Raw genomic sequence first — 16382 nt, 5'->3', positions numbered from 1 at the left:
ACTGAGTGCTGATCACTGTTGTTACATACTAGTTACCGATACGAGTATTAATAGACATATTAAAGCTTGTCAAAGTTTTGAGAGAGACACTATAGAAGAAGCATTAGAGAAAAAAATAAATCAATAAGTAAAAGCGCAGAGAAGATATTCGGCAGGTGGCGGTAAGGCAACACCCTGGAGTACAAACCTCCTCTACAAACCACAGACGAAGAACACGACGTCTGATGCGCACCCTCCGCCAATATGAAGGCACTCGGGGCAGTTTCTGCCTTTGATTTTAAAGAATAAGCCTTGTTAATTCTACAAGTGCTGAATCCACTAACGGGACTAAAGTAGATGCGACACCGAATCAATATCCTGGGTGAGTCGGCTGTGTTTTCTACACGTTGTCCGCCAGACACGCTGCTGAAGGTGGCTTCAAGGCCCCGCGCTAAGATAAAACATGAAGCCATTAGCTCTTCGGCTGACTAACATTAGCATTAGCATCCATTAGCTTGGTTTTCCAGCATGAGGCATGCAAAAATAATTATAGTTAGTCACTAACCGGCTAAACATTTGAATCTCGCATACGTGTGTGTGAATGTGAGACACTCAAAAAATAGCATTAAAGTCGTGTAGTTAGCAAGAAACTTTGGCAAACCTTAAGCTAGCGTGCAAGACTGTCTCGCTAGAAGTTAGCGCAGAGCAGCTGCAGAGACACCCACAGAGCAAGTTATTTGCATGTGTTTATGTTTTGGATATGCGGCTACCAATCGAAAAACTAAAACTGAAGGCAGCCCAGTCTATAAATTCCAGTCTTACAGCAAAAGTTGCTAGATCACAATTATCCTGTTAGTTGCAGTTTAGGGGGCTAAAATCTGCAGCCTTGCACTCGGAATTAATGAAGTGAGTCCTGGAGGTGAAACGTAGTCACACAGCATAGAGTTCGGTGGAGTACAGTTTTAGGCGTGTTGTTTTTAATGCCATTAGTCCGTTAACTTTTAAGCAATTACTTATTTAGCATTCCTACTTAAGTGTCAGGGTGTGTCTTGGATAGTTATATCGATGCAGATGAAAGCTCACAGACATTTCATTAAGCTCTGTTTGTCATATTTCCAGTCCTGCAGAATGTCCAAGATCAGGCGGAAGGTAACAGTGGAGAATTCAAAAACCATATCTGACAGCAGCAGCAGCACCACAACCAGCAGCACCAGCAACCCCACCGCCCCCTCCCGCAGGCCCAGTGTTTTCGAAAGACTTGGCCCCAGCACTGGGAGTAATGCTGCTGATGTATGTATAGTCTAGACCGCTAAATACTCACATGTATGCCAACTGAGGTATCCAGATTTGTTCAATGCATATGGTATAGCATATTGTTCCCCTTCACCCCCATTCCAGTTATGGGAGGGCAAAGATCAGGGTCGGCCACAAACCTCTGTCCCTGTTGAGTGATTCACTATTCTAGATTCAGGGATCTAAAGTAGGAGAACCTGTTTGATAGTCCGATAATGTATGTTTTGTGTTTTTTATACTGAATCCGATGTCCTCCTAGTCTCCCTACTGTGATGGCCGTCACAGTTTAGTCAGTGGATGTTGCTTTATCTCATCAGACGAATTTGTATGTCCCTTTCAGAGTCACTGTAGAAATTGGTTGAAGACCGGTAATTGCAGTTACGGCAACACTTGTCGCTACACACATGGAAGTCAGCCACGAGGCAAGGGATTTAGCTTCAGTCGGTAAGATTGCCTGGACACACTATTCTCTCTCTTTTTATGGCCCTGTTTAATGAATTTTGATTACTGAATTAAGTCCATATCAAATCAAATGCATGATCTATACAGTAACTTCAACCCATGTGTATGTTTTTTTTGTGTATGTATGTCTTAATGGAGCAGGTCAACCGAGAGACCCACAGGTGATCTGCGGGAGAGGATGAAGAATAAAAGACAGGATGTTGAGCCAGAAATCCTGAAGCGAGACCTAGACGAGCCCACATCCCCAACAGCAAGAGTGAGTTCTCTGCTCCTTTTGTTCAAATTTTTAAAGTGATAATCGGTTGGCAAATGCGTAAATGAAGGCTGATTTTTAAAATGACGAAACAGCTCTGGTGCCACTGCTGACTCTGAATCTGAAGCTGATTTTGATTTTAGAGCATGAATAATTTTTTGAGCTTGGAACTATAACGCATTTAGTCTATTTATAATAAGAAGAAGCACAGGATGCGAGGCAACATGCAGGTGTCATTCTAACATCAATGTGCGTGTATCCATCTACAGCAGCGAGACTCCTCCAGAGGCCGACACAGGGAGAAGGAGGACATAAAGATCACAAAGGAGCGCACACCAGCCAGTGAAGAAGAGCCCGCAGAGTGGGAAACCAATCGTGAAGGTTCAGTCGCTTGTTTTTTAATGTTTAAAAGACAAGTGATCTGATGATTTGTTAATTTCATAAAAGCTCTTTAGTTGATTTTATGATTTGGGGTGAACTAAATAATATTGATATGGGCTTTGACTTGACAGATTCATTTTCTTTTCTTATAGAAGCCTGTGTTTTTTGGTTGACTTTCAGACTCAGATATCGGTGACTACGACTACGAGTTATCCCTAGAGATGAAGCGCCAGAAGATTCAACGTGAGCTGATGAAACTGGAGCAGGAGAACCTGGAAAAGAGGGAGGATATTGTCATCAAGAAAGATGAGACCCCCATCAAAACAAGAACCACCTCCTTGCCGAAGGTAAGTAACAGTGTGTAGTCATGAGTTGCAGCCTTGTTTCTACCTTTTTGTTTTGATTTCCTCCAGGGCAACTCTCTGCACTCGCTATACAAGAGACTCTGATTTGAATTTTCCACCTGATCTGTCATGTCTGTCCCTCAGGCCTCACCAGAGCAGTTAAGCTCTAAAGATTCACCGTCATCCAGGAAGTCCAGTGGCTCCCCGAAACACAAAAGTGGAGCCAAAGGGCCAGGCTCTGGGAAGAAAGAGAAGAAGGCGTCCATACCCTCACCTGTTTCAGAATCTGCCAGGTAGGAGTCTGTGGGTGGCCTTGTTTGTTTGTTCCTTTGTTTGTCACTTTTGCCAAGAAGGTTACATTTTCAGTCCTTTTGGTCTGTTAGTTACAAGGATATCTCAAAAACTATTCAGCAGATTTTTGTGATATTTATGGGAAGGCTTGGCCATTTGATCATTCAGCCTTTTTTTTTTTTTTTGATGATTTAAAATTTGGATTTTTTTCAATCTTGTTCCAACCAGGACTTCAAAAGGGAGCCATAGTAAAAAGAAAGGGCCCCGTACCCCCAGTCCTCCTCCCCCAGTCCCCCTGGACATTCCTGTGATCGGGAAGAAACACAAAGGCAAGCACAAAAACAAGGAGAAGTCTGAGGAAAAGCAAAAGGAAGGGAAAGATCGGGGACGAGATACAGAAAAACACAAAGAGAAGAAGGAAAAACGCAGGTACAATGCAGACCTATCGTGGGTTAACTGCTGATGCAAGCCAATCCTCTTCACTTATCATCTTATCAACTTATAATCCTCTTTCTTTTGAATATAAACTTGTTCTTTACAGGGACCGATCAGACAGTTCCCACAAAGCCAAGCGGTCGGTCACATCAGAGGAGCGCTCTGGTAGTGTGTCGTCTCCTTCCAGAGGTGCTTCGCCCTCAGTCCGGAAGAAATCCACCTCTCCTAAAGCTTCGTCCCACAAAACCTCTGCACTGGCCTCCCCGCCTCGCAGGTTAGCACATGTAGGCCACTGAGCAAAATTTTACTTGCTCAAGGCTTTAATCAGTCACCACAAAATTACCGGACAGTTCTCGACAAAAATAAAATATTGTCTTTAGTATTCTTTGATAATGATCCATTTTCATAACAGTATAGTTAAATCAGTAAATCCTGGGCACAGTGCCTGTGAGGAACTAACTTCTTTTCTCACTGCAGGTCTCCCTCTCCTCCACGCCACCACCGTAGCCCCACTCCTTCCCGCCACCACTCCCCTTCCTCCCACTCTGGCTCCTCTGCCCAGCGACACTCTCCCTCTCCTCGTCGGCGTCGCTCGTCCTCTCCCGCCTACCACCGCAGCACTGCAGCAGCCTCCGCCTCCTCACCTCAGAGCTCCAGGCGCTCCCGATCGCCCCCAGCCTCCCATGACACCTCTTCGCCCCACCGCCGATCGGACAGATCGAGCCCCAGCCGGCACCACTCCAGGGGCCGCGAGAGGAGTCGGGGTGATAGAGACAGGAGTCCGCCTGTCCAAGAGCGCAGACATGAGCGTAGAGATGGTATCTTTACAGTCTTCTACTTTATTTGTCTGGTTTCTCTGTTTTATACCTTGTGCCACATAGTGCAGTGAGTCTTTAGGAGCAAATTCAGAGGGGGAGATTATCAGTTTAATGACTAATTTATAGTCTCAAGTAAGTCAGTATTCATAAAAGGTGTTGAATGTGCAATTCATTCATGCTTTTTATTTAGTAGTATCTCAGTTGAAATGGCGAGTAAAAATTCTTGGAGTGAAAAATAAAACTTAATTGAATTTGGATAACATGGCGTTATCACCTGAGAACTACTGTAGATGGGTTTAGAATATGTCTCATTTTGCACAATGATTGATTTATATTGGCAAATGTAGCAATCGAGTTCTTTATATAGTTCTTTATTGTTTCCTCTTAAAAATGCCCCTACTTGGATCAAGACAGATCAATATGCCTTGTAAGCTGTTTTAAATTTAAATCACTTGTTAATCTATATTTCTCTTTTTCAACCAGATAGCCGAAGCAAGCGAGAGAAAGACAGTGTCCGTGACGACCGGGACTATGACTCTGAACAGCACTCATCACGAGACGCTCGCGACGACAGGGAGACCAGAGAGGCTCGTGAGCGTCGGGACGCTCGCGACAGAGGAAGGGAAACAACCAGAGACTCTCGCGACCACAGAGACAACAGGGACATAAAGGACTCCAGAGAGAGCAGGACAGAGACCCGGTCCAGTCGAGAGTCCCTGGAGCGGCGGGACCGCGAAAGGGAACGAGAGAGGGAACGGGAGAAGGAGAGAGAGAAGGACAGAGAGCGAGAGAAGGAGCGAGAGAGGGAGAGGACTGACACCCACAGGAAGGAGGATACGGCTCAGGACGACAGGAGTTATGGGAGAGGTCATGGGCGTGATGATGGAGGGAGAGCTGAAGGGAGGGCAGAGAACAGGACAGACAGAGCTGAGAGGAATGGACGAGGGAGAGGGCGTGCTAATGAAACATCTGATAAAGGCAAGGACTGACATTACATTTAGCTTTTATTTAATTTGTAGCCATTAGACAAACTTAACGAAAAGCTCATAAGGTCATGCTTACTTTATGTTACTGTGCCTCTATTTTTTTTTACTTTGTGTGTTTGTGAGCCTTTGTGTGCCATATTTTCCCCTTAAAACACATCTATACTCTTTTCTTTATCTTGTGTCAGGCTCAAACAGAAACTCCCGGGGTTCCCAACTGGAAAGCACCCATGACAACTGGGAGTCACGGAGCAGTGCGGTGCGCGAGCGGAGTGTGGAGAGGAGCACGGATCGCAGCGCTACCGAAAGAAGCTCTGAGAGGGGTTCAGACCGAGATCGCTATGACGGTGACAGAAGAGGAGAGCAGGCCCGGGACTCTTCTTATGACAGGAGAGGAGGGCATGGAGAGCGGGATCGCAGAGACAACCGAGAGAGAGGTGGGAGTTTGGGTTTGCTTTATTTTAAGCCTGTGTAAAATCTGAACTAGGACAAAAAGGATGCAGATACAGCTCACCAGAAACCTCTGAATGTGTATTTTATGATCATTTTTTTTATTTTGAGCTCGCTGTCTGTTTTCCCAGATCAAAGAGTGGCTTCCCCAAACAGACACCAGGGGAGATCAGAGGAGTCTGAGCGGGAGGACAGGAGAGAGGAGCGCAGGACAGATAGAGTGGAGGAGAGACGGGACGACCGGACACGCGACCGGGAGCGAGAGAGAGAAAGGGAGAGGGACCGGGAGCGGGAGAGAGAGAAAGAAAAGGACAGAGAGCGGGAGAGGGAGAGGGAGGCTGCTGAGAGGGAGCGGGCCAGGGAAAGAGAACGGGAGCGGGAACGAGAGAGGGAGAGAGAGCGGGAGAGGGAGCGGGAGAGAGAAAGGGAGCGCGAGGAGCGGGAGAGAGAGAGGGAGCGGAAGGAGCGAGAACGGGAGAGGGAGCGAGAGAGGGAGCAGCGGGAGCGGGAGAGGCAGCGGGAATGGGAGGAGAGAGAGAGAGGAAGGGAGGAGAGGCGGGAGAGGAGAGAGGACCCCAGGGAAGATCGGTCTGTTCGAGACACCCGAGACGATCGCAAGACAAGGCATGTATCAACTTAATTGGTTTATTTTTAGGTTATCGTTAATAAAACAAGTTTTCTTTCAGAGACCAAAAAATGTATTATCTGAAAATAATTTGCTTTCGAACAATTGGGACATCTTGGGACCAGAGATTTAGATACAAAATGAACAGTTTCTTAGAAGTGAGCCCTGTGGAACCCCCTCGACTTAACTCCCAAAAATTCAAAAGCAATTTTATCCACTGAATCACAATATCTAGAATTCTCCAAATAGTTATGTAGCTATGGGTGTGCTGCTCCTCTAATACTGATCTAATCTTTTTGTTTTTGTAATAATTCTCTTCCCTCCATTTAGTCGTAAAAGGCCCAGGGTGGAGAGCAGCCCGAGCCCCCGTCCCTCGCCTAAGCGATCAACACGGGACCTCAGTCCGGCGGACAGCGATGGCTACAACAGTGCAGAAGACAAATGTGAGCGCCCGATTGGCCGAGGGCAGGCCAAGCTCCACCCACAGCCCCTCCTCCCCAGCCCAGTGTGTCCACCTCCATCTGACAGTAGGGAAATTCTTTTTGATAGGACACTATCCTGTTTAATGGGGAATGCACTTCTTGTATAATGCACACCTAGGAATGCTCTCTCAACTATTTAAAGTGTTATTTTTCTTTGGTATAGCTTGTAAATGGTCCTGCCTATATGTCCTGTCTTTTCGTTTCACACATTCGAGTATTGGCTGTGATATCAGCGTGAAGAGAAATGTACCAGAGTAAATTAATTCTTTAAACCAAAGTACCCTAAAGTAAAATGCGCTTTCTTGTCGTTGCCAATTAAAATTGCATTTTTCCTCTTGGTACAATGAAAAAAGCACCTTTTTACTTAGTTGAGTTTTAAGAATTACTTTTGTCTTCATTGATTTAAATGAACCTTAACACAACATTGCTTCTAACAGGGTTCCTTACCATGATATTTTCCTTGTAATAACAGTAGTTACCTCAACCCAGAAATTGCCCATGGAGAGAGGCTGCTTTAAAAATCTATTATTTGACTAGTTTCTTTTGATGCTTAAAAAGGACTGAGTGTAGCTTTGTGACTGTTCCGTGTAAATGCACAGGCGGCGACAAACATCGTCTGCTGAGCCAAGTGGTGCGGCCCCAGGAGCCCTTGTTGCGTTCTCCACCGAGGGCTGCTCCATCTGATGACAAGCTCAGTCACTGGAAGGATGAGGAGCGCAGAGGAGCCGTCGAGAAAAGGGAAGCACGCAGCCGCCACGAGGACCTAGAGCCTCAACGGGAACGTGGCAGAGTAGGCGACAGACGAGGAGACCATCTTTCAGACACCCCGTCTGACTCCCGTAGCAGAGGCAGAGACCAGCGAGAATCCACGCCGCCGCCCCCTCCTCCTTCAGCCCTCACCACTGGCAGCGAAGACAGAGACACTGCTGGCTCGCAGTCCCATGAGGAGGGCAAAAAGAAGACAAAGTCACAGAGGAAGGGGCTGAAGAAGGGTCGCAAAGATGAGGAGATTAGCGGTGCCAACAGCCTGGCTGCTGTAGGGGACCGTTTCAACCTCGAGCCCCCGACTGGTGCTTCTGCAGATGGACCACCACCCTTGCACTCTCCCAGGAAAGTAGCAAAGAAGAAAGCACTTGACCGAAAAAGAAAACGGTCCCGAGGTGGAGAATCTGATGTATCTGAGGAGGATCAGCCACATAGTAAGAGGAAAAGAGGTCCCCGGACCCCACCACCTTCGTTGAGGCCTGATCACCGCGGTACTGGAGGTAATGCAGAGCCTTCTCCTCTGTCCAAAATGGACAACTTCAGTGACTGGTCAGATGAGGAGGTCACAGTCCGAGGAGGAGGACCACTGGAAACGCAAGCTCCCCTGGCTCCCGCTGAGCCTCTTAGGAGAGCTGGTGGTCCCAGGGTGGGCAGGGACAGAGAGAGGTGCAACCCCCCACCCATTGCCCCTCTACTCTCCCAGGATCCTCCAATGCTGCTGCAGACTCTGACTCCACAGCCCCTCATGTCCCAGCCCCTGCTGCATCCTCAGACCCACAGCCTCATGGGAGCAACCAGAGCCGCACATCATCCCGACGCCTGCCCCAACCGACCCCCAGGTCAGGGTCGCAAGACTACAGGCACCGGACCGGAACGAGAGAGGGAAAGAGAACGAGAGAGGGAACGGGAGAGAGAGCGGGAGAGGGAAAGGCCGGTTGTAAATGACCCTCCTGGGGCTGAGAGGAAATCTCGAATTGACCAGTTGAGGAGAGGAGAGCCCAGCCGTAGCACCTCATCAGGTAAATACACACTTACACACACACATGGAATTTGAATAACAATTCCTTTTTGAATAAAGCATCGAGGAACAGTATAATACTCGATAAAAACTTTAAACTCTGATCCAACCCTAACTTATACCTGTCTCTCTTGTCTTACAGACCGGCAGGATTCTCGCAGCCACAGCTCCAGACGCAGCTCTCCTGACTCCGAGAGGCAGACCAGGTCCAGGTCCCGCGCCGGCTCCTACGACAGTCGGGAACGGGAGAGAGAGAGGGAGCCGTTTGAACGGGAACGAGACCGAAAGGACCTCCGGCCTCAGCAGCAGCAACAGCAGCAGCAGCCCCTGCTCCTCCAACAGCCCCTCCAACAACAAAGAGACTGGGAGCCTGAACCTAGGGACTGGCCTAGCAGGGGACGAGAGCCTCTGCTCATGCGTCCCAGCCGTGAACCTCTCCTTAGGGAGCGGGACATCAGGGACAGGGAACGCTTACTCCCCGAAGGACTCATTCAGCAGCATGAACGGGAGCGGGAAAGGGAGCGAGAGAGGGAGAGGGAGAGAGACAGTAGAGGTGAAAGAGGCGGCGATCGCGAGAGGGAGAGGATAATGATGATGATGGACCTACCACCCCACGGGGACCCCAGGGCTCCAGGACGAGGGGACCTGAGAGGGGAAATGAGAGGAGACCCTCGAGGGGACATGATGAGGCAGGACAGGAACGACTATGAGCCTCTGCTGCCAAGAGAAGCCTTCAGCCCTCCAGAGCCAGAGAAAGGGAGCAACAGTCACCATCTCATGGGAGAGCAACGGGAACGGGAGCTGGAGAAGGCGGACAGCATCGACGGTAAGAAGATGGAAGCATGTATGCATTTTTATGTCACCGTTTCCCGTTTTTTTCCAACATGAATTTAACGGAATCCGTGTGTTCTTTGTTCTCAGGAGACGATGATGTTAAAGAGGATGATGGCCAGTCAGTCGCATCTGTTGGAGAGGAGTATGAACCAATCAGTGACGACGAGCTGGATGAAATTCTGGCTGATAGCCAGAAAAAAGAAGATCAGCAGGACGATGAGAAAATTACAGGTACCAGGAAATACCTTCACTGTTGAAAATGTCCATATTGGACTATTACGTAAAATCATTTGTTATCCATATTTTTTGGGAAAAATTGTTATAGCTTCTGCTTGGGGGATTAATTGGTTCCATACCAAAAGAACAGTTTGAATTTACTGGGAAATATTGCCAACTGAAATTCATAACCTGTATCATGAGAAACGCTTACAAACATATTTATATTTTTACACAGTAAAACAGATCAGATATACCTTGTTAAATTAAACCCCCAGTGTTACATCCCAACAGGTCCTGTGGATGTGATCGATGTGGACTGGTCCAGCCTGATGCCCAAGCAGAAGCAGGAACCCCGGGCAGCAGGGGCAGCATTGCTCCGGTTCACCCCAGGGGCTGTACTTCTCAGGGCTGGAATCTCCAAGCGACTTGCTGGGCCTGAGCTCCTGGAGCAAGTCAGAGAGGTGTGCAAGTCTGAGCTGGATGACCCTAAAGGTGAGTTTTTTTGACATCATCTAACCATAAAATGACAAATTTTGTCACAGTCGTTTGTACTTCACTTTGAAAGTAATGATTTTTTTGATAACGTTCCTTTTATTTTAACGTCAACTTTTTATCCTTTTTACTGCCCTTGTGTTTCATTTATTTTAAATTTCTAACATGATTACATTTTTTCAATCAGCAAAACCAGGCATTTTGATCACAGTTCATAGTGGGGATAGTGATAAAAGCCATTATTCCACGGTTCGTGATGATTGATTTTTATTCTGTTTTGTGTGATCCATCGGCCTAAAACTCACTTTCACCTCTGTCTTGCCAGATGCTGACAAGCTGTTTGAGCATGACCTTGGGGCCCTGAACATGGCGGCCCTGAACAGGCGGGTGGAGAGGGCAGGATTACTGAGCAACCTTGGGCCCTGCTGCAAGGGCCTGTGTGCCCGCAGGGACTTTGCCATCCGCAGGCAGCTGTTAAAAAATGACAAGGTAGATGCCATCCAATCACTTACTTCAATTAAATTAATATTGACCTTTTTTCACTTCTCTTAGCTTGTTCTCGCCTAGAGTTTAGAGTTCATCATAGTTGTTAAGACACGTTTAAATCTCTTAATCTTCTTTTCTTTCCTCAGGGCCTAACCAAGCAGTATCCCACTACACCCGTAGTAGACAACGAGCTGCTGCAGATGAGCATGCGTCTCTTCAGAAGGACCGTGGCTGGCCAGGCTTCGGCCCCAGAGAGGTCCGACAGTGGGCCGGCGACAGCAGCCGAAGTTGCTGCAGCTGGTAGTAGTAAGCTCGGCACAGCACAGCCCGAGGTGTGTGTGTCCTGAGAGAAATGGGCTTAGTGAGTAAAAGACATGCAGGTGAATGCTTCTAAGCCTTCACTTCTTCTAGCCTCTAACTACCCATCTCTCTCTTTCCCATTTCATTTACATAAATAGCCTTTTTAGACACATGAGGAAATAAAGAAAAACAGCAAAATTGTGAATTTCTCAGAGTTGCTTTACATGTTTTGGATAAGCTGCAAGTGGTGTGCCATAGACTACCGGACATTATAGTCTATGGAGGTTTGTAATGAACCATGTATGAGAAACGTAAAACATCTAAAATGACTTCATGTTTTTTTTTTGGTGCATAACAGTGTTTTAGAACAGCTTTTTAATTGTCTGTTTCACCTGCCTAACCAAGTTCATATGAATGTTTTGTTTTCATATATTGTGCATTGGTTACTACGACTGTGCATTAAAATGGTTAGATGTTGATTTTTGTAACGGGTCTTTTGCTTTGTATGAAGTGACTGTCCAGCCTTAAAATAATGTGACACTTAATGTTGTTTTTACTATTTTTTGTTTACATCATATCACAAAATATCTGCAGAACAAATCTATAGCATTTGCTGCAGAGAAGTTACTCAGCAGCAACACTGAAACTGAAACATCCTGCCGGGACTTGAATGAACGTTTCTCATGAATGAGCACTGCCAAACTATTCCGTCACTGAACGTAAGTTGTTACAACTGTTAGTCTGTGGAAAAATAGTTTTTTTTTTTTGTTTTTTTTCTTCTTGATGTATTTGTTTTGAATAGTTTGGCAATGTCTCCCTGAAATGAACTGAAGTGAGTGCAGAGAACACCATAGACTGCAGAATACCAGATCTTCAACACTGCCATGTGGAATTCCTCTCCATAACGTTCACCAGCCCACACCGTCCAAAAAAGGCGCCAAAATGCTCCCGATAGGAAAAGACACTAGAGTGCTTAGGTAAAAAATGACTGAAGATAATTAATTTGAACTTCACATCTTGTTTCTGTGTCCCAGTGGTTGACCATCCAGTGTCATAATAAAAAGACTTGTACAGGTGGATAAACTGAAGCTCTGGGATGTGGCGAGAGCAGGCTGTGCATGCTGCGAGTGCTGGGACAGAAATTCAATGGACAAACCATCTTCAGTGTTGCACTGAGCAACTTAAAGAACAGGATAAGAATGGAAAAAGGCTGTTACCTTAGACACCTGGATTCAACTTGACCCCTCCTCCTGGCCATGCAACTGTGACATTACAGACATGGAGAGACTGGGCTCTGATCAAGCCCACTGTCTTTAGGTCTATGATGTTGGAAGACACTTTTCCTGCTACATGTTTCTTTTCCAAGGTGTGCAATTAATGATATCTGGTTTAATGCTGTATTTTTTTTTTTTTTAATTTTATATATTTTTTTTTTTACTGTAAAATAAATGAGGAATGACATTTTTAAATTGTAATGACATTTTGCCAAATAAGGACAACTGATGAAATTCAAACATAGTGCTAGTTTATAAAGGTTAAATTACTATAACGGGAGCTATGAAGACAGCCACAAGATGCAGACCTCTGCATTTTGAGGTAAGTGCTGAACTTATTCATAAGAGTTAACACAACCCGAAGGTGGTTGTGATTAAATGTTGAGTCTTTTTTTAAGAATTCTTGCAGTCATAGAGAGGACGTGCTACATCTAAAGTCTTTGGCAAAATTAATTTTTTTCTAAATTTTGACACTACGTTTTAATTTCTCATTGAGGAAATAGTTTCATAATTTATGCAAATATTTTTGTGATTTGATATCAGTGTTTGATGAAGAGCAACAGAAATAGATTAGCTGTCTCATATCTGGTCCTAGACCTCATAATCCTAAAGCAAAATCAAAATAAAAGATCTATTTTAATGGCTGAAATGCCTCATGTTCTGCCTTAAACTGATTCAAAGCCTTACACAAAGGATTCGTTATTTCTTTTGTGGGTCATTACTGCATAACACACTATACATGTTCCTAAACAAAGGAAACTGACATAAACAGAATAGAGACTTAACTCAAAGACTACCCATTTAACATTTATTTTTGTGTAACTGGTCTGATAATGGAAAAGGAAATTCTCAGTTTTCATTGGTTCACAATTTGTCAAAAGCTGCAAATATTTTTAAAAGTCTAATCGGTGACTAGTTTCTCGGAGGTTTATTTTATTTTCTATTTATTTCAGCTCGCACACTGCAAAGTCTGTCATGTTCATCAATACAAATATTAAAAGTGTTGAGAAAAGCGGGGTGTCAACACAAGGAACCTTACACTTTTACCGTTTTTGACGGACGTAAATTAAAACGGACCGTTTTCCTTTACCCACAATTCTCGACTTTAGGTCCGTCCTTCCGACTTCCGTCTCAACTACGAGTCGATGTGAGTATTTTTCTCGGAAATTATTTTTCTACAATCTAACGCCATCCTGCGATATTAACGCGGTCACTAACCACGTATCGCATATAAATATACATATTAGTGCTGCACTGTGTTTTCTATTAGGTTTTTGAGGTGGTTGAACGTCTCGAAAGATGATTAAAAGCGAGGACTGTTAGCGCTTCGATTGACTGAGCTGGAGTGGCTTCAAATTGCTATTGTTGCTATTTTGTGCTCGTTCAGTCCGAGCTAGAATCCTGTTATATTGCTTCAAATGTAAAACACTGGTTCTAGTCTGAATTGCTGTTTGTTTCAACATATGTGCTGAACATTTTACCCTTTAGCTCGCGGGTTAGTTTGCGGTAAGAAATAACACCAGAGTAGCCCGCTTTTCTTAGGTGTAGCAAAATGGTGTCAGATTGAAGTTTAAAGACACATGTTTTCTCGTAAAAACAACGCAGCTTATGGTACTATTTTTTTTTTTCCGAAGGTGGTTTGGGTAGCGAGTAGTTCAAAGTTCCTGAAAGGTTCACATGCTTAGCAGTAATGTATGTTTGTTGTTTATAGATGGCCCCAACCAAGAAAGGAGAGAAAAAGAAGGGGCGTTCAGCCATCAACGAGGTGGTGACCAGAGAGTACACCATCAATGTCCACAAGCGCATCCATGGCGTGTGAGTACTGTAAGGTCACAGGAGGCTGTGGCCATGGTTGATTAAGTGACATTAAGGCGCTGCAGGTAGTGCTACTTTGGTATCACCTTAACAGATACCCAGTAATTTTTGCTACTTTGCACTTACATTTGTTCCAAAACAACTTGCATTATTTTGCAGACAGTGATAAGATAGCGGTGACAAACGCTGTCATTGATGAACACTAAAAATTACTTCTTGAGACTAGTTTTTGGTTCTAATAGGTGTTCAGCAGGGTTGCAAGTAAGGTTGTTATCTCAACCAATATTCACTGCACAATGATGACACATACCACATTACGTTTCAGTGTCTTAAATTTCAGGTACAATGAAATGACAGAAGTAAAAACTTTCATGTGTACAAAACTGATGGAAAAAGTGTTGGTATTGTTTGATAAATGACTGAAGTAGGTTTCAACGTTGGAAGGGATTAATTCTTAGTAATGCTGCTGTTTTCTTGCAGGGGTTTCAAGAAGAGAGCTCCCCGCGCCATCAAGGAGATCCGCAAGTTTGCCATGAAGGAGATGGGAACTCCCGACGTGCGCATTGACACTCGCCTCAACAAGGCAGTGTGGAGCAAGGGTGTCAGGTGAGCTGATACTGTCAATACTAATATCTGAGCAAAAACACCAACAACTGAATGAATTTTAATCAAACCAAAGTAATGACAGCCCATAAGTGTAAACCACTTTCACTACACACTGTCCTGCTTGTACTTTGTGCAGCAGGACATATGATTTAGTATGGAGTTTCTGTGAGATTAATTTTTGTCTGACATACACAACAATTTTTTTTTTTCTGTACACCACGTAAGCTACATGTTAAAGTGCGCACAACTGGTTGTCTTTAGTTGCCGGTTGCCAATTGGCGGCAACTAAATTTCACGAAACAATGTTTTGTGATTGGAAAACAGTGATATGAAAACACTGAAATCACTCAGCCCTGCTGAAGTGCCTTCTGTACACACATGAATGAGAAGTCACTGGTTGTTGAAGACGGATTTATCGAAATTGAACGTAGTCTGAATGCTGTGCTTAATGAGTACACAAGATAACTGGAGGATTTAATGGATTTAATCCTTTTGCTATGAGTGAGGTGTTAGTCACTTTTTCTGATTTTCAATACTGTCAACAAGGAAAGAAGAGAGACTGCAAAATGTCAGGAAAAGTCACTCTACTCAGGTAACTGGGCATAAACTGGATACTCTATTTCCACTACTTTAGGCTGAATATAGGAAATCCAAAAGGTCAGCTTCTCAAAAACCTACTTTACCCTGAATTTCTCAACATCTGAACGTGCGCTCGATACATAAACTGGGACAGCGTGTTCACAATCTTGTTTGTTGTGATAGTTTGCTAGGTCACTCAGTTTTTCTACACTGAGAAATTTTTTGACACTCAAATTCCAACAAGTACATGAAATTGGAGCCATGACACATCTGCTTGCCGGTGTAAAGGTTGTACAACAACACATCAGATAGCTTGTATTTAGTGAAGATGGTAACCGTTGCGTTGTTGCGCAGGAATGTGCCGTACAGGATACGCGTACGGCTGTCCAGGAAGCGTAATGAGGACGAGGACTCCCCCAACAAACTGTACACCCTGGTCACATACGTTCCTGTCACCACATGCAAAGGTAAACATGCCGGCTCACGGAATGTACATTCAAATAATGAAGCAATAAAGACATTACATTTATCCCGGCATTCTTTTTTGTTTTTCCCAACAGGTCTGCAGACAGTCAATGTTGATGAAAACTAAATTTGTCCCTCTGCGAGTGGAATAAATGAAACAAAAGGAGCTCTTGTCTTGTCTTTATTTCTGCTTTTGCATTCAACTGAAGGTTTCATTTGGGGTGTGTCTTATATTTGGATTTATGGTTTATATTATAAATGTTTCATGATGGGTGAGAAATGCTATTCAACGGTAATATTTTACCCTTAAATTGCTCATGATCAATTTTAGGGGATTCAGGCTGTCTGGGTCCATTTTTTTTTTTGTAGTTTAGAGTTCCAGTATGTCCTGTTGAACAATTACTGTATTGGCCATTATAACTGGTGGTGTGGCACTAGTATCGCTTTTTTTTTTCTTCTTTTTTTTTTCTCATCATACAAAAGGGATGGCAGAGGTCATTGAGATGCTCTGAGCAGGTATGGACAGTACAATTTAGTCAGATGTATCACAATAAGCAGGCAAGAGATGCATATATGTAAACATTACAAATGGATTTACTGGCTGTTGATAGAATCTTAAAAGGGATAAAGTTTTCCATTAGTATTATAAAGTAAACAGAGAAACAATCATTAACCCTTTTTATTAGGTACACTTATTTAAGCGAAAGGAATTTACCAAGTGCTATTCCAGTGC

At 44.5% G+C, this 16382-nt stretch overlaps 2 protein-coding genes across 3 annotated transcripts; both read left to right on the top strand.

The window, feature by feature from the left end:
- The first annotated feature begins 182 nt into the window (after positions 1-182).
- zc3h13 (zinc finger CCCH-type containing 13) lies at positions 183-11389 on the top strand. Its single transcript, XM_040142145.1, is given in 22 exon segments — positions 183-361; positions 1099-1269; positions 1613-1716; positions 1876-1990; positions 2257-2368; positions 2549-2715; positions 2857-3005; positions 3232-3432; positions 3545-3712; positions 3916-4256; positions 4740-5234; positions 5428-5676; positions 5821-6313; positions 6645-6757; positions 7396-8343; positions 8346-8433; positions 8435-8580; positions 8722-9405; positions 9501-9644; positions 9924-10124; positions 10450-10613; positions 10757-11389. Coding segments are annotated over 21 exon segments (5445 nt in total). The 5' UTR covers positions 183-361; positions 1099-1107; the 3' UTR covers positions 10958-11389.
- Positions 11390-13203: 1814 nt separating this feature from the next.
- Positions 13204-15815, top strand: rpl31 (ribosomal protein L31). Of its 2 annotated transcripts, none has more exons than XM_040141743.1 (5): positions 13204-13331; positions 13896-13999; positions 14480-14605; positions 15539-15651; positions 15745-15815. In XM_040141743.1, exons 2-5 carry the CDS (start codon positions 13896-13898, stop codon positions 15774-15776), a joined length of 375 nt encoding a protein of 124 aa, XP_039997677.1. In that variant the 5' UTR covers positions 13204-13331; the 3' UTR covers positions 15777-15815. The 2 variants fall into 2 exon arrangements, with proteins under 2 accessions (XP_039997677.1, XP_039997676.1); XM_040141742.1 differs by lacking the exon at positions 13204-13331 and adding an exon at positions 13484-13795.
- Positions 15816-16382: the final 567 nt, after the last annotated feature.

The sequence above is a fragment of the Xiphias gladius genome, chromosome 13 (assembly GCF_016859285.1).
Source record: "Xiphias gladius isolate SHS-SW01 ecotype Sanya breed wild chromosome 13, ASM1685928v1, whole genome shotgun sequence".
In the NCBI taxonomy this organism is placed as follows: Eukaryota; Metazoa; Chordata; class Actinopteri; order Istiophoriformes; family Xiphiidae; genus Xiphias; species Xiphias gladius.
This window is presented reverse-complemented; position numbering and strand designations above follow the sequence as displayed.

What these genes read in the sequence shown, in the direction of transcription:
- rpl31 (XM_040141742.1), top strand. An exon ending in CACAAGCGCATCCATGGCGT is followed by an intron (nt 14,000 to 14,479) that starts GTGAGTACTGTA and finishes GTTTTCTTGCAG; the next exon opens with GGGTTTCAAGAAGAGAGCTC. An exon ending in TCCTGTCACCACATGCAAAG is followed by an intron (nt 15,652 to 15,744) that starts GTAAACATGCCG and finishes TTTTCCCAACAG; the next exon opens with GTCTGCAGACAGTCAATGTT.